This window comes from Bos javanicus, chromosome 29 (genome assembly GCF_032452875.1).
Source record: "Bos javanicus breed banteng chromosome 29, ARS-OSU_banteng_1.0, whole genome shotgun sequence".
NCBI classification, from domain to species: Eukaryota; Metazoa; Chordata; class Mammalia; order Artiodactyla; family Bovidae; genus Bos; species Bos javanicus.
In genome coordinates this window covers 17,792,377-17,820,366 of record NC_083896.1, presented here as the reverse complement: position 1 = coordinate 17,820,366, position 27,990 = coordinate 17,792,377, and the positions used below count along the sequence as shown (strand labels likewise).

At 42.3% G+C, this 27,990-nt stretch overlaps 2 protein-coding genes and 1 long non-coding RNA gene across 6 annotated transcripts in view; 1 reads left to right on the top strand and 2 right to left on the bottom strand.

Moving 5' to 3' along the window:
- The window catches only part of GAB2 (GRB2 associated binding protein 2), a 183,638-nt gene extending 179,903 nt beyond the window's left edge, over positions 1–3,735 (bottom strand). Inside the window, exon 1 of the mRNA XM_061407675.1 lies at positions 3,486–3,735. Within this exon, the coding sequence (XP_061263659.1) occupies positions 3,486–3,566 (81 nt within the window). The 5' untranslated portion in view covers positions 3,567–3,735. The remainder of the gene's footprint in view (positions 1–3,485) is intronic.
- LOC133241750 (uncharacterized) lies at positions 170–27,530 on the top strand. Its single transcript, XR_009734677.1, has 3 exons — positions 170–2,315; positions 7,610–10,502; positions 21,033–27,530. It is a non-coding gene; the product is annotated as an uncharacterized LOC133241750 (long non-coding RNA).
- Positions 22,956–27,990, bottom strand: part of NARS2 (asparaginyl-tRNA synthetase 2, mitochondrial) — a 135,086-nt gene continuing 130,051 nt past the window's right edge. For all 4 annotated transcript variants that reach the window (XM_061407681.1, XM_061407679.1, XM_061407678.1 and 1 more), the window contains 2 exons: positions 26,629–26,655; positions 22,956–23,345 (listed from right to left, as the gene is read on the bottom strand). In XM_061407681.1, coding sequence (XP_061263665.1) covers positions 23,201–23,345; positions 26,629–26,655 — 172 coding nt within the window. In that variant the 3' untranslated portion in view covers positions 22,956–23,200. The remainder of the gene's footprint in view (positions 23,346–26,628; positions 26,656–27,990) is intronic.

Here is a 27,990-nt window from a genome sequence, read left to right as displayed (position 1 = left end):
AATCCAAATAGATAACAGACAAAAGACTTGAAGAGAGACATTTGACCAAAGAGTATATACAGGTGGCAAGTAATCATATGAAAAGATATTCAACAACACTGGCCGTTAGAGAAGGTAACCAGTGGGTGAGTGGCTAAACAAATGAACTGTTTTACATCCATGCCATGGAATATTACCCAGCAGCGAAAAAGAATGGACTAACTAGTGATACGTACAACAATGCGGATGAATCTCCAGTGAATCACGCTGAATGAAAAGAGCAATCCTCCAGAGTTATGCTGTGTGAATCCACTTATATAAAACTCTTGAAATAATATATTAGCATGGAGAAGGAATCACAGGGTAAGGATGTGGTGGGTATGGGACAGTAGAGGTAAATTTAGAAACGTGACTGCAGTATGCACAGACAGGTACTCCCTTAAAAGCTTCGGTTTTCTTTGTGAAGGGGTGGGCAAGGTCGTCCGCTAAGACTGAAGGGATGGATTAACTTCTATTCCCAGAATCTAATACAGTTTCTGGGACACAGATCTTTTAATAAATGAGCTTACTGAACAAACAAGAGTTTTCTTAACTCAGGTTGTTCTTTAGCGTCAATACACAATTTTCTCCAAACCAGCCACTAGGGGGCAGTGCTGCTGCCTATCTTTTCCCCTAATATTTTAACCCAGTGAAAACAACAGAAAATAACCGGGCAGTGTGTGTCAACGTGTTTTTTTTTCCTCAAGAAGATATCGTTTCAACTTTACATCCATGCATACGTGCATGCACACACATACACATGCAGACTGTGGAATGATGGGAGGGCAGTTCCTTCTGCCAGCCTCTCACTGCAACCATACTATGTCGCCCCCGAGGTAATACTCACCATTTCCCAGAGGTCATTTTTTTGGTAATTCCTCGAGGGCACACAGCAAATAATGAACAGACCCTTTAAACTTTCTTACAGTTGATAACTTAGACCACACATTAATGAAGGAATCCCTAAAGTTAATCCTGGTAACTAACATACATTTTCCATAGCTTCAAGTTGATTTTTTTTTAAAACCCCTATACCTACCACCAACCCAAATTAACTAAAAAGTAGATTAAAAAATAATTTTAAATGGTGTAATCTATTTCATAAACTTCTTTTTGCTTTGTTTCAGATTCCTAACACAGTCTTATAATAAAGATTCCTCAATCTATAATATCACATGGCTAACATATATAACAGAATAAGCAACAGTTTGGGGGTGTGTGTTTAGTCATAGGGCTAGAAAATTTCCTACTTTGGTTCTAGTGAACTTGGGCCTCTAATGAACAGAGGAAGCTGGCAGAGTTCTAACTTAAAACAGAAATTCTCAAAACCCCCAAAGAAAAGAAGATGTAAAGGAAGACAGGGTTACACAAACCAGCTCAGCTTCAATTAAGACAAGTGAACATCCACAGCAGGGGAGACTTCCAGTCATACCAATGGAACACATCACACCCTAGCCTAAGAAAACCTACCAGTTTGGCCTTATGGTCTGGAGTACAAGGGAGATAACGAAAAGGCTGAAGTCATCTTATGACTTAAGGCTGTCAAGTACTTCAAATGAGGGCAAAAGGTGCTTGACCCCAAAGCCTCTGAACCCGGTTATTTTGAACTAAAGTTGCTTGGAAACAAAAATACCCAAGAAATAGATCATGAGAGTCTGGGTGATAGAGTTGAAGTAGTTATCAGTCAATGTAGATAAAGTGTCAAATTGCGAACTGTTTCAAAAACAAAGTTTCAAGGTTGTTTAGGGCAGTGTTCTAACTTGACAATTAAGTCTCATTTTTATTGGATACTTTATTCCACTAGCTCTGGTAAGGGATGGTATCACACTTTGATTGACAGTCTTCTGAAGCTCTTGGGGCCGAAGATTTTGTTTGTTTGTTTGCTTTATACTTGTGAAAAGATTAATAGCAAATTACTCTTCTTAGCTAATATAAAAATGCACCTTTGCTAAGGAACTGATATGGCCCTCAAGAGGAGAAAAGCTTCTTTCTTAACAACTGTAGTTCTTTGGCTACATGGACATCTCTGAAAATGAGCTTTAAAACTGAGATGAACACTTTATTGTCTCATACCTTCTATATTTAAAATCTGTGTCCACTTTTGAAAGTCATGTGCTAAATCCTTAGTCTTTTTTTTCCGCCAGCAGATGATCTAAATAAGAGCCTGATTTCATTTACATACACACTCACTTGCACTCCCCAACAACACTTCCTTTGAAAAACAGAATGTCACTTCCTCAATCCAGAGGCCAGAAGTCCCTTGGTTCTGATCTGGGGAGCCAAGACAGGAAACTCTGGTAAGCTTTTGCCTCTCCCCCTGTGGACAGCCACGGGTGCAGCTGACAGCGGGCAGGGTCTATTCAGAGCTCCCTTGATGCACTGCAGCTGGAAGGCAACAGCTCACTTCCATGCTGTGGGAACGATCCCAGAGTCCAGCACGGACAGGCAGTTTAACAACGGCATTTCACAGCAAGGGAAGAGGAGAGGATGGGAGACCCGGACATCTTTTAGCGACCTTACTTCTATTTCCAAATTCAGTCGAATAACCCAAGGCTGATTTCAGCCAAATCTCAGTCACTGGCATCATCTTGTACTTTGACCCCACCAAGCCAGGCATCTTCTGGTGGGACCGGGGCGGGGGGGGGCGGGGGGGGGGAACCAGACCACTCACTGCTCACACCAGGCTGCACGACCCTCCCCAGGAGTGGAGCCTCTCACTTAAAAGGGAGCGGCTGTCCCGGTAATTTCAGTAAACTCTGTCGGTTAGCACCACCTGGCAACTGAGACCCTTGATCTCTCCTGACCCCGGACGCCAAAGGGCTGTACAACACAAGAGCCGGGCCAGTAGTAGCAGACCAAACTGCAGTGTCACCTTCGCGGGGTGGGGGGATGCATGTGAGAGACATACAGCATAAAGGCAAAGAAGGGGGACAAACAAATGAGTCACTTAATACAAGGGCTGCACATGCTGCTGACGCTGCCCGTGATGCAGCGGCTGTGGACTGGAAGGAAGCAGGCGGCCACCGGGAGGGGCGGGCAGGGAAAGCGCGGTGGGAAAGGGTGGGAGGCGCGTCGCCCTTTGTGGGGGGCCCGGCCGCGCGGCCCCTCGGCCTACGTCCCCCCTTTCCCGCCCACTCCCCGAGCCCCGCAGGCTGGAGCCGCTCGGGGTCAGTACGGATCCCCCGGCCGCGGGAATCAACTCTTTACGGTCTATGAAAACAATCAATACAAACTTCAATACGGGGTTTAGTTTACGGGGAGGCTGGCCGGGGAGGCGCCGCAGCCTCAACCTGGCCGCCCGCCCGCCCCGCCCCTCGGCGGCGCACCTGTGACAGGTGTGCAGCAGCCCCGGGTCGCGGGGCGCGCCGGCCGCTCCCGGCACCCCCGCCCGCGCCTCCGCGAACCCTCCCGGGGAGCCCGGCCCGTAGGCAGGCCGCGGAGCGCCCCTCGCCCCCGCCCGCACTCACATAGCGCCTCAACTTCTTCTCGGGGGGCGATTTCCTCAGCCAGCCAGTGCACACCACGTCGCCGCCGCCGCCGCCGCTCATGCTGCCGGCAGCCCGGAGCCCGCCGCGGGGTCGGCGGACGAGGGCGCGGGCCGCTGGCTCAGCCGGCCGGCGGTGCGCGGCTCGCGGCGAAGGGGAGGGGCTGGGGCGGCCGGCGGCCGCGGGGCGAGGGCGAGGGCGAGGGCGAGGCGGCGCGGCCCGGCTGCCTCGCGCGCGCCCGCGCCTTCTCCCGGCCCGGCCGCGGCGGGGGCGCCCCGGCAGGAAGGGCGGCGCGCGCTCGCCACGCCCACAGCCCGCCGCGCCCCCGGGCGGGCCGCCTGCGGAGACGCGGACACCGCCTCGCGCCCTGGACCCAAGGCTCTCGGGAGCGCCCGCGGCCGGCCGCGTCCCCCGGGGTCTTTTTTCCGAAGCCTCCGGCAGTCAGCGGGGCAGGCGGCCGCGCCCTTGGTGGGCGTGGGGTAATGGGCAGGGACTGCGCGCCCTCGATGGTGAATCGACCTTTCACAGAGGGTCGTCAGCCAGGGGCCCGAGGGCTGCTCCTCTGTCCATTCCCCCTTCGTTTCAGGTTTCAGTGGGTCAGGTTCTGGCTGAAATGAGTGATTCGCTTTCCAAGAGTTTCATTAACTCTCACCCCCTTGGTGGGAGAAGAAAAAAAAAAAGATTACTACGTGTTGGGCTGGGCGTACGTTCCTTGCTTACATGATCTTCGTTACGAATCTCCAAATTGAGTGGGGTGCATTATTACCATTTCACAGATAGCCTAAAGCCTTGGCAGTGCAGTCAACTTTCTCATTCTAGGGATGGGTCGGGGTTGGGAGTGGTACTGCTCATCTATTTAAAGTGGAGAACTGCTTTCACGTCCGCATTAATTTAGGGTCCTCTTATTATCAGAATGGAGCAGGAACTGGCAACCCACTCCAGTATTCTTGCCTGGAGAATTTCATGGACAGAGGAGCCTGGCGGGCTACAGTCCATGGGGTTGCAAAGAGTAGGACACGACTGAGCGACTAACACACTATTATCAGAAAATAAAGTTCTGCTGGCTTCCACACTGCCTCTGGGAAAAGCAATTCAGTAGAAAATTCTTACGATCTGTAGAATCAAGGGGGCAAAAATGAGTCAAAAATACTATTTCATAGTGAATTGGAAGGCAAGATGGTGTAGGGCAAGAAACTGGGGTCAAAATTTTTTAGCGCTCCAACTTACTGACACAAGTTACGAGAACTCTCTGGGGCTCATATGATGCAGATGCCTCTTACTGCGTTGTGGAAAGGCTTAACTGAGATGGAGAACGCAGAAGCACATACCTGATGAATCTAGCATTTTGTGGGGAGGGAAAAGGGGAAAAAGCCCCCAGCAAAACCGGAAACCTTTGGTTAAAGGCTCTTTTGAACTCACAAAGTACCTTTACAAGCAGCGTTAAAAGGTTAGGCTCTCCACCCTCGCCCCGGTTTCTTTGAAGAGTGGATAGTAACCCGTTATGTCAATAGGGAACTTCTGCGGGCATCTTGCACTCCCAAAAACATCAGACTAAGGCTACTTTGCTCATTTCCCAATCTCTGAGCAGCAAAGCTAGCTGTTGCAAGCTGTTGGACATCCTTCTGATTTTACAGATCTTTGTTGGGTTGGGGAAAACTCAACCATTTCAGTTTGTAAACGCTAATTCTAAGCTAATTCTATGCTTAGCTCTTCTAAGCACCTGGGAGGGTTTAGCAATCAGCAACCCTGGACCCAATTTTCACTGATTTTCTTCACTATCCGGTGTGCTGCTGGATATCCATGTAAAAGCAGGACAATCGGGCTATCTCGGGTACCAGGGCCTTTTAGCCTTTCAACTGAGGTATACTTAAGACACATGCAAGGGCCACCACCAGAATTATAGCCATTTTAACCTCTGGCTTTAAGTACCTTCTATAAAACCTGACACAAATAACAAAATATTCAAAGCCTGCCAAATCAATCAGGAGGCGGTGACTCTTGACCAAAATAAAGCAATCCTCTGACTTCATTCACATCTGAGTCATGGTGCCAAGACTCAGGGATTGCAGAGTCTGAGAAATCTGCATGGCTTGTTTGCAGCTGAGGTTTGTGATGCAAGTCAGGCATACACACAGGAGGCCTTATCTTTCCTTAGAAGAGTAGTCTTCTGTTAAGTGTCTTTTTATAGCTATAGGATTCAAGACAGACTGGGAGACTGTTCAGCAACCATTAGTTGGGAGTTGGGCTGCACTTGGCCAGAAACTCTTGAGGGTCTTATTTTGTTTAGCTAAAGATGCCACCCACCTGTATTTTATTTACAATTTCCTGTGGAAACATTTCGAGGCCAATGACAGGAGAGAGCCTTGAAATACAAGAGTATCAGCGTCAGAAGTCTTCTCTGAACATACCCCTCCTCCCCCAAAGGTTAGAGGAAGGGGCTCTTCTTGGTGCTCGCCCCCGGCTCCCCAATCTTTTCATTACTCAGTTGCCAGTACTTAGCTAGGGCTGCTCATGGGTGGAGGGACTGCTGCTGAGGTCCTTGGCTGCATCCCCATGTGGCTCAGTCTTCTGGGCCTGAGATAGGTAGAAGCCAGGCCTAGAAACAGACTTCGCACAGGACGTTCCTGTCCGGGCCTTTGCTAAGTCCTCTCCATTCCTTTGCTAAGTCCTCTCCATTCCTTGCCTTTTTTTTTTTTTTAATGCTCCTTGGTTTTCACTGGGGAGGGATGGAAAACAAATCATCTGAATGATTTATTTAGATGAAGATCGGCGCCATCTATTGGAACCAGTTGGGACGACAGTCCCCCCCTTCCCCCGAGAGGACGTGCATCACTAGTCTATAATTTAGGCAATTTTGATTAAAGACCACAGGTATTTCCTGGGGGAATTAATGACCCGCTGCAAGGAGCGCCGTTAATTCTGTATTCATTAAATCCCCAGGAAATGACCCATCTTATAAGGAGGGTTTCTCTGGAGGGGCACTGCAGAGATTAGAGAAACGCACACCTGGGAGGAAAGCCACAGCACCACGTTTCGCTCCCGCCCCTCCCCCCACAGAGCCTGAGTTCTAAAGGGCGCACTCTGACTTTTGAGTGTCCTCAGCGACAGCCTGCATCCGTGCCTGTCTCGGAGTTGAGGCTTTGTGGCCGGTGGCAGGTGCATGGCTGGTGGAACGCTCCCAGGAGCGGGCTGGAAGGAGAGATGTCCTCAACTGCACACCAGACCGGGTGATTAATACCGCCCACGCCAAGCCTGACGTCAGTGATCGGACTGGGGGTGGGAATAGATGTTTGTGTCCTAGCCCTTCTGCCTTTTCTCCCTTTCAGTTTAGTTGACAGGTTAATTTCTGCTTGCTGCTTGTCAAGGTCAGTATAACCAGCTGGGCCACCTCAGCTGGTGACTTTCAGGACACTTCTTTCTCAGGCATGTTGAGCTGGCAGCCTTTCTAACACCCAGGTGCTTTGAGCCCACTTGCTTCCCTCCATCACATTAATCTGACCTACTCAAATCAACTTTCAGCATTTGGGTGGGACTGAGATCTGAAAGTGAGCTTGGAGTGTGGTTGAAGACCTAACTGGGTTTCCTCCCTGTTATACCCAATGGGAGACATTCTGGAAGTAAGCTTTCTTAAAGAGAAAAGTTTGAGCAAGTTGTTCCCCAATTTCTCCTTTGTAAAGAATAAGAACCTGTGCTAATTGCTTTAGGGCAGTTAGGTTCCTGGGACATCTCTGCTGCCATGGTGGTGACATCACACTACCCCCAGATCAGGCTGCAAAATCAGGTACCAAATTCTTGGAAGAACAAAGGCTGTCAAGGTCCCTGGCAAAGTGCCTTAGAACTCCAAACCCTACTTTGCAAGATGACTCCTTACCTCCTTCAGAGTCCTTCTACCTTGAATTAGGCCTTGAACAGATTATTTCAAGACCCCTTTCCCTAAAATTCATGTATCTAACCCCCAAAACAGTTGTTCATTCTTAAGGGTCACACTGCACCTGTATAAACTGGGTTATCACACTGTACTGTAAAAAGTTCCTGTTTACTTGTCAAAGAACTGTGAGTTCCCTGAAGGCTGGACTGCGTTTTCCTTTTTTTTTTTGTATCCCCAGAACCTCCAAGCATGATGTCAGGCATAAAATAGATGTTCAGTAAACATTTGTGAATGAAGGAACCAGCCCTTAAAGGATGACAAGTGAGAGCTATGGACCCTTGGGGCATCCAGTACTCTCGGATCATCCACACCAGATAACAGTATCTGAGAAGGTACCTGTAACCAGCAGAAGTGCTTAAACCCAGAGGGACTGGCCTGATGGGAGGGGCTGAGCAGCTGGAGGTAATTCTTTGAAGTTTCACTTGTTAACCCTCGGTTTCCAAATCTGTGGTACAGATTCCCCAGAAACCCCCCTGTCTGGGACTAATAATTAAAATCATTTGTGGTTGATCTGGTGTCTGGCCTCGTTCTGACAATTCGACAGGGTGCTGTCACCTGTACCAACACTCAGTACTAGCAGGGGCCAGAGGAACCATTCTCCCTGACTCAAGCTGGGTTTCATAGCACGGTGGACCAGAAATGCCTTTCTTCTGCACCAAATGCAGGCAGAGTTGCTGTGCGGATTTGTTAGTCTTTGTTTTGCTGGGGATCCAAATGCCACAGGAGATTATCTAACTAATTCCACCAGTTATCCAAGATGACGGTTGGACCCATACAACCAGTGATGGGCTGGTAAAAGTTTAAAACCTGGCTCTCTGGTAGGGTCAGCAGTAGCCTTGATTTGTAGTATGTGACAATTTTTGTGCAGCAAATATGAACCTCCCCACAATTTTCTCCCCAACTATTAATGATTTTAAGCTATCAACTTCATGTCTTTGAATACAGAGTTAAAAGATGCACAGTAATACACCTTTAGTATTTCCATCAAAAAGATACAATAGACATAATGCCAAGAGCAAATAGTAAAATTGTATCAAAATAATTAGTAACTGATGAATTCTGGTTAGTTTTTAAATTAAGGTATCATTCACATACCAGAAGTATCACGCTTTTAACCTGTACAGGTTAAAAGTGTGTACAGGTTTTTAGTATATTCTCGAGTTGTGCTACCATCACTGCTATCTAACTTTAAAACATTTTCATCACTCCAAAAGAAACTCCACATCTATTAGCAGTCACTTCTCATTTCCCCAACAGCATTTGCTGGCAACCACTAACTTACTTTCTGTCTCTATGGATTTGCCAATTCTGAACATTTCATATAATCGGACTCATATACCACATGGCCTTTTGTGTCTGACTTTTCACTTAGTACAATGTTTTCAAGGTTCATTCCTGTTGTGACATCCGTTTTTCTTTATCCCTCTTTATGGCTGAGTAGTATTCCCGTACAGCCATGCACCATGTTTTACTTATATATACTCCTCAGTTAATACATATTCCAGTTGTTTCTACTTTTGGACTATTATGAGTAATGTTGCTGTGAACGTTCATGTACAAGTTTTTGTGTGAATCTATGTTTTCACACTCTTCACTATACAGCTAGGAGTCAAACTGCTAAGTCACACTGTGACCCTGCGTTTAACTTTTTATAGAACTCTCTGTTTCCCACAGTGGTTACACCATTTTACATTTCAGGCAGCAGTGTATGAGGATTCCAAGCTGTCCACATCTTCTCCAATACCTGTTATTTTCCACTTTTAATGATAATTTAATTTCAATGTTATTCTTTAGCAATCAGCTTGCAAAATTTTCCATAATTTAACAATCTCTTCTCACAGGCTGGCATGAGCCAGCCCAGAACACCAGTACATACAGCCCTCCACAGAAAATCCCGCTGTCCTTCTCTGTAGTCAGTTCCACTTCTTTTTGCTGACAAGAATAATGCCCAACAGATTTGGATTTCCTTCTTACATCCTTCCTATAGAAAACTGAAACAGAAAACCTCAGGGTTTTTTTTCTCTTTCATTTCTGGAATTAAGAAGATTTTTGAATCTGGAGAATCACAAGGTTTTCAGCTCCCACCAAGCACTCTGGGCAGAATAGAGAGTTTCCCTCCTCCATTTACGTTGAGAACAAAAATAAAACCCAAAATGTATTTTCCTGACACCCAGATGTATATTCTGGATGAGCTCTTGAGCAGTTGCTTCAACAGGGCAAACAGCTGTGGTCTGTTTCAACATAATTTGATGTAATCAGGGTTAATTTTGATGATGCAGTAACTCTGAAGACTGTTTTTTAACTGGATTACTGTTGGGTCAACAATCATGTGGCATTACATTTAGTGGCTGAAACAAAAGCCAGAATTAAAACAGCCTTCCCCCCAGCCCCCTTCTAAATGACAGCCCCGCTGGGATTAGAAGTTATGAGGCACATGTAACACAATTAACTAAAAAAAGAAAGTAGCTGCAGTGAAATTACACGCAAGCTTCTCCAAGGTCCAGAGGGTCCACTGAGAAAAGAGCTGGAAGCGTATTTGTTGTTGTTGTTTTCTTTTCCTAGAGTAGTGAGAACATGTTGGCAGACATCATTATAACTTCGTATTTGGAACCGTTTCTGCAGAACAAAGTCTTTATCTTACTTTGAGGGATCTGGCTGTCAGTGTTTATGCCAGCCCAAAAGCAGGGTCTGAGCTGCTCTAGGCACACACACGCTTTATTTAGTCTCTTCCCACTTTTCAGTTTTGGCTAGTCTGAAACACAGCTAAGGCCCGTGACAAAAGCCATTCTTCAACAGTTCTGGAAAGCAGTATCTTCAAAAATAGATGTCTTGGGAAGCTGCCAAATGTGTTGGTTCTTCAAAATCTCTTTAATTCAATTTTGTAGTTCAAAAAATATCTCACATGCATCCAATCCCCTCTGTAAATAAGTCTCCATTCATTTCTGTTTTTGTGATTTAGGGGATCAAAAAACTTGAAAAGCAAAGAAGTCATCACCCTCCTACTGCAACTTATTTATTAGGAATTCCTCATCTAAATAATTTCCTGATCAACAAATATTCTGAAATAATATGTAAGTGTGACAAAAAGGTAATGAGACAAAGAATAACAAGAATTTTTTTCTACTAGTTTACTAGTGTCTTTAGTTGTAAAAGCAGATACCCATTTTAAATTTGCTTATGCCCCTACAGGGAATTAACTGGTTTAAAAAAAAAAAAGGTATATCCCATGGAACCCAAGAAAAAGTTGAATGTGGCCTCAGGAAGAACAGCAACCAAGGACTAAATATAGCAAGAACTAGGCAGCCAGTTTGTATGTGTGTGTGTGTGTCTCTCTCACAGGCCATATGGTTTTTCATTTCTGAGTTTTTGCCTTTAGTTCTCTCTGCAAACTGCTTTCTCTGTCTCTTATGGTACATGTTTGTATTATGGCTCCTAAGTTTGTGTGTTCCTGGTTCAAGCAACCAGTCCAGGCTCTCTAGTGTTCTCAACCCCAATTTCCTAAGAGGAAAAGAGACTGGTCCACTTGGGGTCAGGTATCTACCCCTAACCCTATCAGCAAGGGAAGCTCATGTCCCCCCCGCCCCCCGTTGGTGGGCCACCCACTGGCTAGTGTAAGGGTGGGGGATTCTCAGGTGAAAGATGGGTTCAGTAACTAACTAGATACCTTGAACGGTGTTTAACAGAGACACAAACACCAATCTTGTTTCTTTCAGGACATATCCAGTATTTATCATCTGAAGCTCAGAGAATACTTAGGAAGGCATGTATTTCTATTCAAATACAAAATATGTTTATATTCATATATATATGTATATATAAAATTTAGGGGTTTCACATACTTGTTTGTTACTCAGTTCTCAATAAAGATTTTCTGAGAACCTACTATGTATGACAAATTCAGCATAGGAATACTGAGGTAAGATCAAGGTCTTATTAAGAAGTTCAAGCTATTTCTGGGGAGAGAAACAGATAAGCGGGTGTCTACAGTGGCATCTGGGCAAGGTTAGAGCATGAGAAATGATCAGCTAACTATAAGGGACAAACAGAAAGGGCTTAGGTTTTGCTTGTCTTCGGGTGCCTCACAGAGAGGCACAAGAGTAGGCATCAATTAACGTTTGTTCAATTAGATGATGTAAGCAGTAGCTCCTTCCATTTTTAGACAAGAAACTTGTCTAGATTTAGAGAGCAAGGTGGAGAAAACCACTAACTGAAAATATGAGTGACTTTCTGTAAGTTCATCTTAGGACTTGCTTCTGAATTTCTTCCATCAATCAAATACATTCATTCAACAAATATTCACCAGGAACCTACTAGGTACAGGGCGCTTGGCAAGGTGCTGGCTATGAAATGATGAACAGCATGGAGAGGCTCTTGAGAAGCCTACTAACTCACTGTACTCTGGAAGCAGTGTCGGAGAGATGCCCTTGAAATTCACATTCAGTAACAGATTTCAACAACAAATTACGAGTTGAACTCATAGTTACTTCTCATTCCTGAGTTTTTGCTCTATGTTCAGGCAAGGCTGAAAAGGTTAATTTAAAAGTTCAATTTATGCAAGATTTTAGAGACATTTAGGGGAGAAAACCAGTTTGGGAGTTATATTTTAAGGAATATTTCCCTTTTGTCTAGTGGACACATTTCCCTTTTTTGTTTTTGGACACCTAATTCATTCAAGGGTTATTTAATGAGTACTCACTATGTTCCACATACTCTCCAAAGCACTAGACACACAAAGATAAATGCCCTCTCCTTCTCACGAAGCTCATGTTCTGACAAAGAAAAACGACAGCGTGAGACGACTGGTACTTGTGTATGGTAGGAGGGAGGGAGTCTGGAAACCGCTGGCCAACCCCTGGTATCCTGAGATGCAAGTACTACAAATACTAACACCAGTAATACAAACATATGAAAATGTAGCAATCCTAGCTGCATTTTGGAGTGTCACCACTCTTGAAATAAAACCCCATGGCCTCGGAGAGCGTGGTTAGAGTTGTTAATATCTTGAATCTGGGTGACTAAGAGGCGACAGGTGTGTAGCTGAGAAAGCCACCCAAGCCCGATCACAGGCATGTGGAGACAGGCAGCGCTCAGCCAGGGTGCAGGGCACACTCCAGCTCGACAGGCAGGACAGGACTCTGTTGAGGGCTGCCAACCCATGAGAAAAAAGTTAATCAAGAGTGAAATGACAGTCAAAATAAACACCCGAAAGTTTCCATACGTATTTTTGTGGTTGTTGATCCATGAATAGCCCACTCCTACGCTTTCTGAGAAACATTAACCCGATACAAGAGCCTTCCAGCACAAGTTAGTGAATTGGGTTAGTGAGCTGGGTTTTTTTCAATAAAGGTGACATGTGTGGTTGGGGGCAGGGGTGGAGAAAGGAAGGGGAAGCACCTGGATGTCGCTTTATTACAGGCAAAGGAGGAATCAGAGTGGGAGAGAAACACATCACAGAGAAAAACACAGGAGAGGTAGTGGAATAGAAAGGAAGAGAGGGAGAGGGAGAGGTTGAGAGGTGCGGCAGGGTCTGGGCCTCATGGGTTCCAGGGCCACAGCCTTCTGTGGGCTGGCTGTCCAGTCCTTGATAGAGAGGCACAGAAGCCAGCTCAAAGGTCCAGACAGAACGGTCAAATTCTTCAATGAGCAGATCTGTGTAATTATTACTTTTTACTGTAAAAACATTAAGACCTCACTGAAGGTTTCACACTAATAGTGTGATATTAAACCATCTATATTAGAATCATTCGGGTTTCACAGGCGACACAGAAGTAAAGAATCCGCCTGCCAATGCAGGAGATGCAAGAGGTGGCTCAGTGGTAAAGAATCTGCCTGCCAACGTAGGAGACATGGTTTCAGTCCCTGGGTTGGGAAGATCCCCTGGAGAAGGAAATGACAACCTACTCCAGTCTCAAACTTAAACTGAAGAAGTAGGGAAAACCACTAGGTCATTCAGATATGACCTAAATCATAAATCAAATCCCTTATGATTATACAGTGGAAGTAGATCAAGGGTTAGAGCTGACAGACAGAGTGCCTGAAGAACTATATGGATGGAGGCTCCTAATGTTGTATAGGAGGCAGTGACCAAAACCATCCCCAAGAAATGCAACAAGGCAAAATAGTTGTCTGAAGAAGCAAGAATATTAAGAGGTGGCAAGAATACACAGAAGAACTATACAAAAAAGATCTTCATGACCCAGATAACCACAATGGTGTGATCACTCACCTACAGCCAGAAATCTTGGGACTGCAAAGTCAAGTGGCCCTGAGGAACCATCATTATGAACAAAGCTAGTGGAGGTGATGAATTCCAGCTGAGCTGTTAAAGTACTGCACTCATTATGCCAGCAAATTTGGAAAACTCAGCAGTGGTCACAGGACTGGAAAAGGTCAGTTTTCATTCCAATTCCAAAGAAGGGCAATGCCAAAGAATGCTCAAACTATCACACAATTGCACTAATCTCACACGCTAGTAAAGTAATGCTCAAAATTCTCTAAGCCAGGTTTCAACAGTATGTGAACCAAGAACTTCCAGCTGAATTTAGAAAAGGCAGAGGAACCAGAGATCAAATTGCCAACATCCATCAGATATTAGAAAAGGCAAGGGAATTGCAGAAAACATCTATTTCTGCTTTGCTGACTACACTAAAGCCTTTGACTGTGTGGATCACACCCTCTTGATGAAGGTGAAAAAGGAGAGTGAAAAAGCTGGCTGAAAACTCAACATTAAAAAAACTAAGGTCATGGCAACTGGTCCCAGCACTTCATGGCAAATAGATGGGGAAGAAGATGGGAACAGTGACTTTCTTTTCTTGCACTCCAAAATCACTGCGGACAGTTAACTGCAGCCACGAAATTAAAGATGCTTGCTCCTTAGAAAAAATGCTGTGACAAACCTAGACAGCATATTAAAAAGCAGAAATTTCAATTTGCTGACAAAGGTCTGTAGAGTCAAAGCTATGGTTTTTCCAGTAGTCAGGTACAGATGTGAGAGCTGGACCATAAGGAAAGCAGAGCAACTAAGAACTGATGCTTTCAAATTATGGTGCTGGAGAAGACTCTTGAGAGCCCCTTGGACAACAGGGAGATCAAACCAGTTCATCCTAAAGGAAATCGACCCTGAATACTCATTGGAAAGACTGATGCTGAAGTTGAAGCTCCATACTTTGGCCACCTGATGCCAAGAGCCAACCCACTGAAAAGACCCTAATGCTGGGGAAGACTGAGGGCATGAAAATGGGGTGTAACTGAGGATGAGATGGTTGGATGGCGTCACCGATGCAACGAACATAAGTCTGAGCAAGCTCAGGGAGATAGAGAAGGACAGGGAAGCCTGGCACGCTGCAGTCCATGGAGTCACGAAGAGTCAGACGTGGCTGAGTGACTGAACAATTAGAATTATTCAGGATGACTGTTAAAAGAATGCAAATTGTGGGCTGTTCCATCCTAGACCTTTTAGGGTGAAACAGACTTTCCAGGGTGATACCAGGATAACCTGAATTTTTAATAAGCTTCCCAGGTGATTCTTACACATAATCAGCTTTGGCAAAGATTATACTAAAGGGGAATCCCTGAGTCATGGGAGCACCTCCTATTTATCTCTGTATCCACAGAATGGAGCACCACACCCAGCACAGTGAGCCTACTGAACTGAACTGAATACACCAAAGACGTTTTGAGAGAAAAGTCACTCCATCCCATATCCTGAAACAGCTGATTCCATTTTCCCCCATACACTTCTACTCCATGGACATAGCTTTTACATTGTTGTAATTCCAAAGTACAGTTAAAATTTCTTTTTAACATTTTTTCTTATAATTTCTATGGCTATAAAATATTTCATTCAACATGCAATAAATATCTTTGTTCATACAGATTCTTTGTTTGTTTGTTTTGAAAGGGATTCCCTTTGGAGATTTTACATTTGTGTAGTGTTTTTAATTTATGAAACACAACACTGTATGTTAAATATTATCCTCATTTTGCAGATGCATACACAAACTCAGAGATAAAATAACCTGCTCAAGGTTCCACAGCTAGTATGCAGTATGTCAGACACAAACCATAGTCTTCTCCCTCTACATCTAATACCCGTTCCAGGACGCCAAACATCCAGCACATTTTCTGGCAGGAATCTGACCCCACAGTTTCCTGATGCAGAAACCTGTAATGGAGGATGTAGATGGAAATTACATTTCAAGAGATCACTGGCCAGCTGTACCCTAACTGTATAAGGCATCACTTCCTGCCTGTTGCTGCTGCTGCTGCTAAGTCACTTCAGTCATGCCTGACTCTGTGCGACGCCATAGACAGCAGCCCACCAGGCTCTTCTGTCCATGGGATTCTCCAGGCAAGAATACTGGACTGGGTTGCCATTTCCTTCTCCAATGCATGCATGCATGCATGCTAAGTCGCTTCAGTCGTGTCCGACTCTGTGCAACCCTATGGACAGCAGCCCACCAGGCCCCTCTGTCCATGGGACTCTCTAGGCAAGAATACTGGAGTGGGTTGCCATTTCCTGCCTGTTAGGGAAATGCAAAAAAAAAAAAAAAATGTAATAGTGGTAGAAATCTTCGGTGAAAGAACTTACTGTTCTTCAACAGCAAATTCATAGCTGACCCAAGTCCATTTCTGCAAAGGGGGCTGGGACTGTCGTGAACACTGTGACACTATTAACTGAGCTTCTTCCACAGCATGACAGATAACAGGAGGAGGAACAATCACTATAGGCTACATAAGATGACAGGAAGGAGGCACTTGAGATGTTAAGCCCTTCTAACGTCACGACTGGCGTCACAGGGCGCTTGGGTAGCAGCTAAGTGGATGGTGCAGGGAAGCATTCCTCGACCAAGAGAAAGGCCCGCTTTCAGGATACACTGCCTGGTGAACACCCTAGGGAGGGGTGCAGCCCTTCGGGGAAGGACCGACTGTCCCAACTGAGCAGCTACAGAGTCTATTCTGGAGAAGAGATGGCTGAGGAGAAGGAAGTGTGAGGTGGTTTCTAATTTATTATATTTGCATGCCATGGAGAAGCAGGTTCTGTTACTATCAGGTCACAATCAAGATTTCTCCAAGGCTTTAAAAAAAAGCTATCTCTTGGGCTTCCCTGTTGCCTCAGTGGTAAAGAATCTGCCTGCCAATGCAGAAGATCAGGGTTCAATCCTTGATCCGGGAAGATCCCACAGGCCTTGAGCAACAAAGCCCGTGTGTCACAACTGCTGAGCATGTGCTCTAGGGCCCAGGAAGCCACAACAACTGAGCCCACGTACCACAGCTACTGAGGCCCGTGTGCCCTAGAGCCCATGTTGTGCAAAAAGGAAGCCGCTGCAATGAGAAGCCCACACACCGCAGCAAGGGAAGAGCCCCCATTCGCTGCAGCTAGAGGAAAGCCTGAACAGCAATGAAGATCTAGCACAACTAAAAATGCATGCATAAATAAAATTTTTTAAAAAGTCTTAAGATAGACAGTTTTTACTCACTGACGCTTCAGTGGGTTAATTAGAAACTTGGAAAAATACAGAGGCGAATACTTTATATATTATATACAGGGGGACGGATAGACGAAGAGATTTTTCAAATCTGGGATCACTGGAAAACAGCAAACTAGCAGTTCTTGTTTAGCCAGTTGCAGAGAACATTCTGCACGTGACAAAAACCAGGTTCTGAGAAATACAGTTCTCACTGTATATGTATGTATTTTTAGCATGGAAAAAAAAAAAAACCCTTTGCTACAAGGACCCACCAAGTTTCTATTCTCAGAGTATCATCTTGAAATATCAAAGGCTGGTCACTCTGTGGAGGATATTAATAATTCCTATCAAAGCTCTTTCATCTACCTTCCTATGTATATTCTAAGATGATCCCAAGAGAAAGGTAGGAAAAATACAAACACAGACATGAAACAGAGAAAACACACAGTGAGCGTAAGTACACTGCTGGGTCTGGGACGCTATATTCCATTTTCAATCTTTACTACCATGTATGTGGGCTCAAGCATCATTTTCCATCACATTCTTAACTTTCTTTTTCCTGTACAGAACAAGGAAATCAGAGGCCAGTGTGCTCTGCACTGGGGCTTAAGATGCAAGATTCGTTGATGACTATAAATAAAGTTTTGTGCTTTCAGTTTTCTCTGGGGGCTGAGAGTGGTGAGCTTTATTTGTAGTCTTACTCTCCAGCATTATTAGGAATTCCTAATAACCAATTTCCGTTAACAAACAAGCTAATCTAACCAAACAAATTTCTGGCACAGTAAGCTACAAAGGAATGAGGTCCATAATCTATTGTGGATATGTTAAAAAAAAATATAGTAAACTATAAAACAATGCCCACATGATAGCTGTATTACAAATAACAATTATGAACAGTAAAATCACTGCAGATGGTGACTGTAGCCATGAAATTAAAAGACATTTGCTCCTTGAAAGAAAAGTTATGACCAACCTCAACAGCATATTAAAAAACAGAGACATTACTTTGCCAACCAAGGTCTGTCTAGGCAAAGCTATGGTTTTTCCAGTAGTCATGTATGGATGTGAGAATTGGACTATAAAGAAAGCTGAGTGCCGAAGAATTGATGCTTTTGAACTGTGGTGTTGGAAAAGATCCCCTTGGACTGCAAGGAGATCCAACGAGTCCATCCTAAAGGAAATCAATCCTGAACATTCATTGGAAGGACTGATGCTGAAGCTGAAACTCTAGTACTTTGGTCACCTGATGCAAAGAACTGACTCACTGGAAAAGACCCTGATGCTGGGAAAGACTGAAAGGCAGGAGGAGAAAGGGACGACAGAGGAGGAGATGGTTGGATGGCATCACCGACGTGATGGACATGAGTTTGAGTAAGCTCCGGAAGCTGGTGATGGACAGGGAAGCCTGGAGTGCTGCAGTCCCTGGGGTCGCAAAGAGTAGGACACAACTGAGCAACTGAAATGAACTGAACTGAAAGATGTAGTTGAAGAGTCATAATCTGTTAATTCAGTGACTAGCTGCCTGAACGGCAGTTTAAAAACCATCTAAACTCCAGATTTCCTTATAAAAGTTCTCCAGAAACTACAACACACTGTATTAATAACGGATGTAAATCCACTGGATTCCAAACCAAACTTTACAGGAGCCAGCTGGAGTCTTAGCTGACCCAAGGGGCAGTCTAGGGCTCCTGTCAACGGTGGAATGTCTCAATTTCTGGAGGGGTGCTGACCACGATCTAACAAGATCCATCTTACAGAAATCCTACTGAATCATTTTGGCTCAGGGTGATTAAGGATGGTTTCCATTCTTTCCTTAATGCTTTTTCCATTTTTTTTTAATAGGTACTTTATTTTTGGCTGCACTGGGTCTTTGTTGCTGTATAGAGTACTAGCTAGTTGTGGTGTGGGGGCTTCTCATTGTGGTGGCTTCCTTTGTTGCATGCCCTAGGGCACAGGGGCTTCCTCCCTTGCAGCATGTGGGCCCCGTGGTTGGGTTGAGTGGGTTCAGTAGATGTGGGGCACTGGCTTAGCTGCTCTGTGGCATGTGCAACTTCTCGGACCAGGGATTGAACCTGTGGTCCCCTGCATTGGCAGGAGGATTCTTGACCACTGGACCACCAGGGAAGTCCAGCTTTTTCTATCTTTTAATTGGAATATAAACTGGGAAGAACTACAATCAGATATTACTGCCACTTCTTTTTTTTTTTATTATACATACTTTAGATTGCAGACTGAATACAAATATTGATCAGAAGCCAAAAAACCCCAGACATTTCTTATCAATTCAATCCAGGCCAATCTGTCTTTCAACTCTGCATTTTTATGTTCTTGCCTCACCACTTACTAAAATAAATACATGAATAAATAGCAATCCAATTCAAATAAGCATCTTTCATCTATAATTATCTGAAGTAAGAGATTTAAAGAAGGGTAGAGTTAATCCATCTCACCAATTGCATCTTCAGTGCCTGTTCAGTCATGCTTGAACGTCTACATTCAATTTACAGAGAATATAAACGTACAGCTCTGTAGAGGGATGTTTCTGGCCAATCCCGTTTTAGAGGAACAAAAGGTCAAACAGTCCCTTTGCTGTTCTGTGACAGAGTCTCTGGGCTCGGTCAGAGGCTGGGAGAGCTGTGTCTAGATCTGGAATGGATCACTTACACAATTAAGTTCTTGTCAGACCCTCCTACCCACAGCCACCCCCCACCAAAAAAAAAAAAAAAAAAATTGACAGCACAACTTCCCCAGGCAGGAGGATAAGCAGATGGAAAGTAACTATTTTTCTCCACCTACTTCAAAATTTGAAACAAGAAAGGGAATTAATGATGGAAAAAACATTCCTAAGTTTTAGAATACATTCTTACTTGAGTTACTATTCTGAGGAAATGTTTGGAAATCTTGGGAAAGCAGAATCTGATTTTTTCCCTCATTGGAAACTGGTTATTCAAGAGAAAATAAACACCCTCAGATCACCTTTTAACTCACAGATTAAGTCCTATAACAGAATAGACCGTCCTTAAGTATTAAATCCATACCTTTATTCATTATACACAGAATTATACAATGCTGTTTCTGTGTAGAATTTGGATATTCACATATAAGCTGACAAGTTAACATTTAAAAGTTTTTTTCCATTGATGCTGCCTACAAGCAACAGTTTAGTTTTGGCATACTGCCCCCCGCCGGCACCCCCCTTTTTGGACATGCTGTGAGGCAGGTGGGATCTTGGTTCCCTGACTACAGATGGAACCTGCGCTCCCTACAGTGGAAGCACGATTTCTCAAGCCCTGGACCACTAGGGAAGTCCCTAGTTTTGGCTTTTCATCATCCTTATCAGATATCAGTACTTGTTGTTTGTTCACTTATTGGTAAAATGTAAGTACTGAGTCAAAGATGGGAAATTACTAGGCTGTTATATAAGTGGCCAAGTGTTTGGCTTCAATCAGATACTCATTATGTAATCAACTGTGAGAGAAAAGAATGAATGAGTGTGACAGTTTGGAAATACACTCCTGGAGACTCAAAAAGATAAGGAAGAATATATGTTTGATGCCTTGAGAAGGAACCCTTTCTACCTCACATACACACACATTGAACACACTTAAGTCTACTGTTAAACAACCTTATTATACGTTTGCAGAGACCAAGTATGTACTAAAAGAAAATCTAAAAGTCAGACTCTAAATCAATTATTGTTAGTGACTATGTCCAATAGATTCATAGAAGATTAAGAGACAGATCCTTAGAACTGACTTACTTTAACATGATAGCTCTGCAGCTGAAATAACTGGAGGCCACAAGGATGATCTTACTTGCCTAATGTTCCACAGTTAAGCTACTGGTGGCACTGGGGCCAGAAACTGGGGTTTCTCTCATTCAGTATTCTATCACTGTTCTTTTTGATGCCCAGCCATCATGTTAATTACCATCACAATTCTATCTGGTTCCTCAAAAATCACTGCAGGTATGATTCCTAACAGCCTTGGAAACTATTACTGCATCCAGGTTTCAGGCCTGTGAATATTTGTGATTCTTGCACCACAAAATATAGTATCAAGGCTTAAAGGCCAAATCAAATTAACTGACGTCACGAATGTTTTAAAATAGTTTCTCTCTTTTATCTTCCAGGTCTACGGCTAAATATCATCTTTTCAGAAATGCCTCCTCTAGCAAGCTTATCTACGATTGTCCTATTTACAACTTTTATGTGTGTGTGCGTGCTAAGTCGGTTCAGTCATGTCTGACTCTTTGTGACCCTATGGACCACAGCCCACCAGGCTGCTCTGTCCATGGGGATTCTTCAGGCAAGAATACTTGAGTGGGTTGCCGTGCCCTCCTCCAGGGGGTCTTCCTGACCTAGGGATCGAACCCATGTCTCTCAGGTCTCTTGCATTGGTGGGCTGGTTCTTGAACACTAGTGCCACCTTGGAGCATAGGTCACATTTTGAAACAATACATTTGTTTACTTATCACTGGAATATCTTCTCTAACACACTGTAAATTCCATGAAAGCAAGGTTCAGGACACTACTGTTTATTTAGCAACTAGCACAGTTTGTGGCATGTAGAATAAGCTCAGATAATATTTGCTGACTAAACAAATGAATTTATCTCACTATCCCATGGTTGAAACAAGTCATATGGAAGCCATAATTGTCCCTTTTATGCTGTCCCAAGGCTTCCCAGGTGCTCAGTGGTAAAAAAAAAAATCCTGCTCATGCAGGAGATATGAGTTCAATCCCTGGGTTGGGAAGATCCCCTGGAGAAGGAAATGGCAACCCACTCCAGTATTCTTGCCTGGGAAATCCTGTGGACAGAGGAGCCTGGAGGGCTACAGTCCATGAGGTTGCAAAAGAGATACAACTTATCGACTAGACAACAACAACCCAAACTTAGTATCTAAACCCAAGGATTAACGTTCCAGGAAAGCAGATTTTAGCTCAGCAAAAGCAACCAATTAGATTCAGAAATGGAATGAGCTGTTTTGTGGGGTACTGAGCTCTTTGCCAAGAGGCTGCCAAGGCACACAGATCCCACTGCTTTGGGCAGAAGTCTGACCCTGACATCTTAGTGTCTCCTATGACTTCCAACTCTAGGCTCTGCAGTTCTTTCCAAATGTTTGATTCTGAATTAGGTGCATACAGTGCACACAGAAATTCATTAGGAAATAAGCTAAGAGAAGTTATCTAATGAGACTTGGAAAATAGATTATTCACGTATGCATGCCTTTTTACGATTATTTGCTGCATATGAATTCTGAGTTTACAATCTGCCATAAGTCCATGTACCTGTACGTCAATGAAGACTAAAAACAGAGTTAAAAAAATCTGGGTAGCATTTTATGGTTTTAAAGACACACACACTTTCATATAATTACCATATCAAGTCTGTGAGGAAAATTATACCTGAGCTTGTACAGGGTAAATGGCTGATCCAAACTCATAAATGTACCTGCTAGAACCGTCAGGATGCAAACTCCCAAAGTCAGTGATCTTTCTGACTCCAAATTATCCACCCTTTAGGTTTAGCTATATATCCTCCTCTTGGATGAAAAATACCTTTCTTCTAAATTCAATGGGAAAAGGCCAAATAGAATTTAAAAACCTGTTTTTTTTCTTTCATAGGTATCAAGAATATCTTTTATTGATTATCAGAAACATTACAAACATCTAATATGAACAAACTGTAACATGACAGTGATTAGTTTGAACAATTAATACATCTCATTAGCTTTTATACTTAAGGATCAACAGTTACTAAATGTGATTTTTTTTCACACAGTCTGATGAAAAATATTTCAATTCACAATAGCAACTTTCTTAACTCAAGATTCAAAAAAGGAATATTTTCTTCTTTAGTAAAGCACTGAGAATAAGATGGGAATTTATCACAGGTTAAATGGCAAGGGAGAAAAGGTCCAGCAGCATTTTATTTTCAGCCAGTAGTTTCTTGTCAAAGGTCATAGAGAGCAGTGGTCTACGATTAATACAAAGGGAAATACACGTCATCCCATCCTAGTGTTTGAAGGGACCTTTGAGACCATCTAGTTCAATTTCTTCTCTTTTTTCTTATTTGACACAATAGCTTTGAGATTTTATTTGCTATAAATACCTATTGAGAGTTCATGTTTCCAAGAAATGCCTTCAACTTTCTAAGAAAATCATGATCACATGTATTTTTCAGGCATCTTCTGGCATGACAATTACATACCGAAACATTTGCAATTTTGTTCTCCTATATGCATATTTATGTTCAATACCTCTGGCACAGGGTGGTTTTCCTTAGTCAGTCTTCCAGCTACAAAAGACACGAATGAGTAAATCTTGGAAAAGGGATAACATCCTTGATATTGTCAATTCCTAAGATGCACTGCAGATAGCGTTCAAATCCCATCCCAAAACCTCCATGTGGCACAGATCCAAATCGACGGAGGTCCAGGTACCTGATTTTGAAAAACAGAGTATCATTACCTATAAATGCTTCATTTAAGATCAGACGTTATGATAGAATTTTATGTTTCAAAAGTATCTTGCAGTCATTTGTGCTCGTCACATCACTGTGGCAGACCCGTCTTTCCACCTTAAGACAGATGAAGGACACAGGAGTTAGAGTGATCTGTCCAAGATTATGGAGACGAAACAGCAGCAAATCCTGCCATGCATTCATGGGCTTTGGTCACATGATCCTAAGTTTTTGTTTATTGGATACTTATATACAGAAAACTTGTCTCATTAGGCTATAGAAAAATTCCTAAGAACTGTATTATTTTTCTTTAAATACACTCCTCTTCTGCTTCCTAGTATATCAATGATAATGTTCTTTTTTTCCTTATCAAAATCATACTGTTCAATATATAGAGGAAGGTGAAGCAGTTTGCCTGATGTATTACAAAAAGAGATTCCCTTCCTACTAGTCTGTAAGCTACATCAAGGGCAGGAACTGCATCTTATTCAACCTTTATCTCCAGTGACTACCCAGAAACAGATGCTTACAACATGGAGAGTTATTGTTTGAAGGTATAATAATATACTCTTGAGGGCTGCAGTGAGGAAAAACTTCAACTCCTCTGCATTAAGCCTGGTGGAAAATGTCCAGAGTCATTTTTCTGAAAGGCTACACAGCCTCTGAAGTCCATCCATGCACGTTCTACTCCCACATTAAGACTACATGCTAGAAAACGGTACACTCAGGATTCAAACTCAGATTCCAAGATACCAGTCCAGGATACAGTTATTTTATGAAAGGAAAAGAAAGAAGAAGACTCTATAACTCTTTTTATTATGTCACTTGATGGTGGGAATTCCTGAATTATATAATACAGATTAAAATAAATTTATAGTTTCTTGAATGATTTGTAAAATATACAAACATACAGCATAAAACTTAAACACCACAGCTGGTAGTCATTTGGCTCTTTAAGAATAAAGACTATAACCTATTCCCCCACTATTAATGACTACATGTATTGGTATTTTAGCTAATTAAGTACTTCTCTTTCTAAAATAAAAGACAAACTACAACTAGGTGAGTTACAACCAAGTGAGACATCAATAAGAAAGAAGTTATCTAGGATAAAACCTGAGATTAGTAAGCATGATCAGGAATAATGGAAGGAACTCAGTCTTGAGTAACTGAAATGTTTGATAGCTGAATTAACTTTATAAGGCATGGAGGCAGAACATACTTTGATTTAGTGAGAAAATGAGATGAAAGGCATATCATACCACCTGTCACAAACACCTGCAGGATTTGAGCTGGCTGCTAAAAGTCCAGTATCCAGCTTTAGCTGGCTTTAAATTTCTCATACACAGATGTCAGAGCACTGGCATAAATATCTGGAAACTGAATTCAGAAGAAGCATTCTGCCTGTAGTATTTTTCTTACCTTTGCTTTGATAGATGGAAAGATTTACTTCTAAAAAATAAGTTTTCAAAAGAACCTGTATTTGTTTGATTGTTGCTATATTGGTTCTATAGAAGAGATGGTAAAAATTGTGGAACTAGTTACAGATTTCATTTGCATGGGGCATGTAGAAACGAGAAGTGAAAAAATTCTTAGACACCTGGGGTAGCTACACATTCAGTGTGGTAGAACACTAGCAGAGATCACAGACTTGAAGATTTTTAAGGTCATTTTTACCTTTAAGATACCATGATTACCATATAAAAGGAAGCAGATTCCAACTGTTAAAAAATAAAATTCAATGAGTCAATTTTAAAAAATCTTTATTCTATGATTCATCAATCAGGCAGGACCCACCTATCAACAGAAAAGAGCTCTACAAAATGATTTTAGGCAGAAGGGGGCAGGATAAGGAAGTTAGTAGCAAAGAGTGAGTGGTTTTAGGCAAGGTCATCTTCCTTTAGGAGACGACAGGTGTCCATCAGGCAGACAACCTCACTAGTGCTGACCAGGTAGTTCTAGACTCTCTGGTTCAAGATTCCACTACTGGGAGATGTTGAAATTATAATTAATCAGATATTAAGTCTAAGTTTGGGGATGTGAGTTAGCACAAGTGACCTCATTTGGGCCTGTTGTCTCTTAAAATAATAAATACTTACATTTGGAGATGTTAAGAATTTGAAAATTTTAGTTGGGAAAAAAGCAGTATTGAAATGATTAATAAAGACCAGAACAAGTCTAAACCAATGATTAAGATATATCTAGTTTTTAATATATATATATATATATATATATATCTAGTTTTTATATACTATGAATAACATCTTATAGACAGAAAATAAATTGAAGTAAAACGTGTAAGTGTGACAATCAGGTTCAACCCAACAGCAAAACTCAGCACTAAGGAGGAAAGGCGGAAAGAAATTAAACTAAACTTCTACTCTGTGTAGATACTTAACTTATATTGCTTCATTTCATCCTCACAAAAATCCTGTGAAGTAGATATTACCATTCCATTTTATAACCAAGAAAACCAAGGCTCAGAAAGATTAAATATGCCAAAGTTCATTACTGATAAATAAAGCAATCGAGGGCCATTACTTGAACCCGATTTCAGGCTTTTTGCATCTCTGAAATCTAGTTCCATTACCAAAAGGGAAGTGTGTAATTTGATCTTTCCCTCTGCTGAGGACAGCAGAAGAGTTAATAATATGGTTGATACTACTATACAAGATCCTGAAAGAGTCTTATTACAGAAATATGAATAAATAAATAAATAAGTTGTATATAATGAAAAGTACTTGAAAAAGGGATCTGCAGAAGGAATACCAGAACAACTTAGGAATGCAGAAAGATGATCTTCCCGAAGCAGCTTAGATTTGTACAGTTGGTGGAGACCCCAGGGATCACTTAGCTCAAGCCCCTAATTTCAATCATAGAGAAAATGAAGCATAATGGTTAAGAACCAAGTCCCAGTTCTATGCTTCTGTGTGCTCTTGATTAAGACAGTTAACACCTCCAGGTCCCAGGCCTGGATGGATAATAAAAAGGGAATAAGAATGGCACCTAACTCTGGGGGTATTGTGATGATTACACAAAACAATATCCATCAAAATTTTAACATTGTTATCTGGCACACAATTGGTAATAAACAAATGGCAGAATTATTATTACTACTTTTCAAAGACTCAAAGGGAATAACTAATCTCAGGACCTGTTCATTGTTTTAACCCTCTTCTATAGCACCCTGGAAATATAAGTGAAAACTATGTAACATTCAGACCCAGAGCCAGAACAAGAGTCATCAGGGGTCATATTCTTACCATTGGTAGGCTTCTGTCAGTCCTAATCTGTAAAATGAAAATAAGAAAATTCTTTCAGAGAATGACAATAAGATCAATATACTAACCACCAGACATTTATTTTGGGTTGTGTGCAAAGTGCTCTTTATAAAGAAGTAAATACCCAAACTTGTGCTCTTAAATAATAATATATAATACAGTTGAGGAGCTGCACCTTTATTAGGTGGTAAGAAAGGTAAGAAAACCAATATTAAGAAAACCAACAGTCCAATATTATCAAATAACAAATGCTATGGAAGGAAAGCAAGGTCCAGAGCTCAAGAGAGGGGGTTCATCTGAGATAAACTTATTGTCCTGTGATATAAGAAAACCACTATTACTACTTCGTAAGGATGTCTAAAGGTATACCCAGACAAGGGATGTACAGACACAATTTTCTTTCCATAATAGTAAAATAATAATATAGATTCTGAGGCTACTTCATAATATGGTTGCAAATTGTTTTTTTGCCAATTTGAGAAATGTTAGTTAATTAAAGTTCTTAGTACTCATTAAAATTTATTTCAGTCCTTAAAAGTATTTGGGACCATGGTATCTCAAAGTGATCGGGATTATGAAAAATTCAAATATGCAAAAATATGAAAAACATGAATAGAAGTCAAAGACAGATCCCGGCGATAGGGAAACACATATATCCACTTAATTAGGAAAGATAAATTTGGATATTATCAGATATTAGGTAAACATTTAATGTTATGAGGAAAGGTTTCCTGAAGGAAGGAAGCAAGTACAGAAAACAGACCAATTAATCTTTCAACAGATGAGATTTCTTGCCATGTGTGATTTTTATTGTGCTTTAAAAAAAAAAAACCCAGAGAATCTTCAAATTCTTTCCATCTAAGGAGTTTTACTGTCACTTCAATTCCACAATTTTCCCAGAACTTCCTAACACTATAAAAAATACTAAGGAGTTAGTAGTCTAGCTGATAAAAAGAGTCCTCCCAGAACATATTTATCCCCTTTCTTCTGGATGCTAACCCAAACAGAGCAGTTCGGATGACTGGGATTACAAAACCAAATTACTCCACAGATTTATAAGTTGGGATCTTGGAAAAGCAACAACTTTTTAAGCACTTCTCCATTAGGAAGAGAAGGCCTTACAAATGGCTAATTTAACAAACACGTCAAACAATCAAGACTTTTCCAGATTACTATGAAACCTAGTATTATCTGGAGAGAAAGATTATGCCTTCAACATGGGAAAGTCTTTTTTTTTTTTTTCAAAAGTCTGGCACAGTAAAAGTGGAAACCATGGAAAACAGAGGTTTATAACCTTGGTTAGTTTAGGAAGTCATTGTGGTTTTTTGGCAGACCATGCATATA